At 46.0% G+C, this 1850-nt stretch overlaps 1 protein-coding gene across 1 annotated transcript in view; it reads left to right on the top strand.

Moving 5' to 3' along the window:
• Positions 1-1850, top strand: part of LOC119590638 (adenomatous polyposis coli protein-like) — a gene marked incomplete in the record, with an annotated part of 64935 nt that overhangs the window by 58978 nt on the left and 4107 nt on the right. Inside the window, 1 exon segment of the mRNA XM_037939317.1 lies at positions 1-1850. Coding sequence (XP_037795245.1) covers positions 1-1850 — 1850 coding nt within the window.

The raw sequence follows: 1850 nt of genomic DNA, 5'->3' as shown, positions 1-1850 counted from the left end.
AAGTCATACTGACCATACAGAAATTGAGTCTGTGAAGACAACAACAACTGCAGAAATTTGTGATCTCAAGAGTGAAGTAACAAGCGAGGGGAGTGCTGCTACAGTTGTGACCCAACCTTTGAGAAAGGAGGAAAAATCACCTGTAGAACCTGAAGAGCAGCGTATCAGTGAAGAGTCAGTGGAAGGCATAGGATCATCTCCAGAGGAAAAACAATCTTGGGAAGACCAAAGACGTTCTGGTGATAAATCATCACCTTCTGAGGGAAGAGGGTCTGATACCTCGGTAACAGCATCCATGTCTGAGTCAGGCTTAATTGCAGTAGAAGCAATGAAGGTAGCAAGAGCAGTTGCTGGAGAAGCAAAACTCATGAGTAGTGATGAAACATCTCACATGTCTCATAGCATAGCTAGTGCTGCTTCAGATGCTTGTATTGACAATATCAAGCCACCATCAGCAATGGGAAGTCTGGCTTCAATGTCCAATAGTCTCACAAGCAGTGCTGAGGAACGCCTGCCTCGCACTGGCAACCGTCGCTTAGAATGCCGTCACACACGCCGTCTTCCTGAAATGGTGCGGCGGGCACTTGGAGACCAGGACTATGGCTCTAATGAAAACATGGCTAGTATGGCAAGCTCTTGCCATTCTAACTTAGATAACATCCCACCACCATCCATGCTTGATGATGATATGGAAAACTCAATGATCAGTGTAGCTTCCATAACTTCTGAGGTAGCAGAACAACGTGAGTCACCGCCTTCTCCTCCTGTAGACCACACTGCACAGGTTGCTGCTCCTGCTCGCCAGCTGGCTGCTATCTTCCGTCAGGAGGCCATGAATGCTGCATCCACACTTACCTTGACAGGTGGAGATGAAGCTTCAACCTACCAGGAAATAACAGACATCACTGAACATGAAGATACAGTTGGCCCTGCAAGTGACACAGAAATGGCAGCAGATGAATTGCCTTCAGACATCCCTGATTTACCCCAAGATGGCTTCTCTTCAACATCTCAGTCTTCTCCCCACAGACTTGGCACACCCCGATCTCGAAGACAGCAGGCAAAGGACAGGTTCCGGACCTTCACAAGAGGTGATGGAGAAATGTCTGATGCAACACCATCACAGGATACAGATCCGACTCTGGTAGAAGTTCTACCCTCATCACCCTCTGTCACTCGAACACCAAAGCAGCGTCGCCAGGATGATTCTGAAAGATTTAGAACTCGCACCATATCAACAGATAGTACACTAACTAACACTCCTTCTGATATGGGTTCTATTGAAGCAGAAAAAGAAAAAATCAGTCCACGAAGATCTCCAAAAGAGAGACGTCAACAAGACCCAAGTCGCTTCCAAACTCACACCATTAGTGAGAGTCCAGCCACTCCAGAGACTGCCCAGGAAGCTGCAGGACTGAAAATTGAAGATTTAGAAGCACCATCATCACCGCCAAAGCTGCAGGGTAAACAGTCATTTAGGCAGCGAAGGCAGGAGGATCGGGAACGATACCAAACAAGAACCATTGACGTGCCATTATCCGACATAACGCCAGATGCTGAAGCACAGGCTGTAGCAGATGAAGATAAAGAAGGTGATGGGACACTGGTTGATTTCCAGGACAGTAATGAGATGCTTGATTTAACAGCAGAACAACTAGAGGCATTGCAGCAGGATGCTAATATTGTAATATGTACCCTTAATGAAACCAGGGAGGCTATGACAAGTGAGTCATCAGACCTTCTAAGTGAAGAAAATATATTAGATATAGAAACGCTTAGCTTGATATCAAATGAAGATGAACTAGATTTGAAAAATTTTCTTAGGGATGCAGATGAAGACCCTCCTGATA

This window comes from Penaeus monodon, chromosome 27 (assembly GCF_015228065.2).
Source record: "Penaeus monodon isolate SGIC_2016 chromosome 27, NSTDA_Pmon_1, whole genome shotgun sequence".
In the NCBI taxonomy this organism is placed as follows: Eukaryota; Metazoa; Arthropoda; class Malacostraca; order Decapoda; family Penaeidae; genus Penaeus; species Penaeus monodon.
Note: the sequence above shows the minus strand (reverse complement) of the source record. Positions and strands in the feature narration are given on the sequence as shown.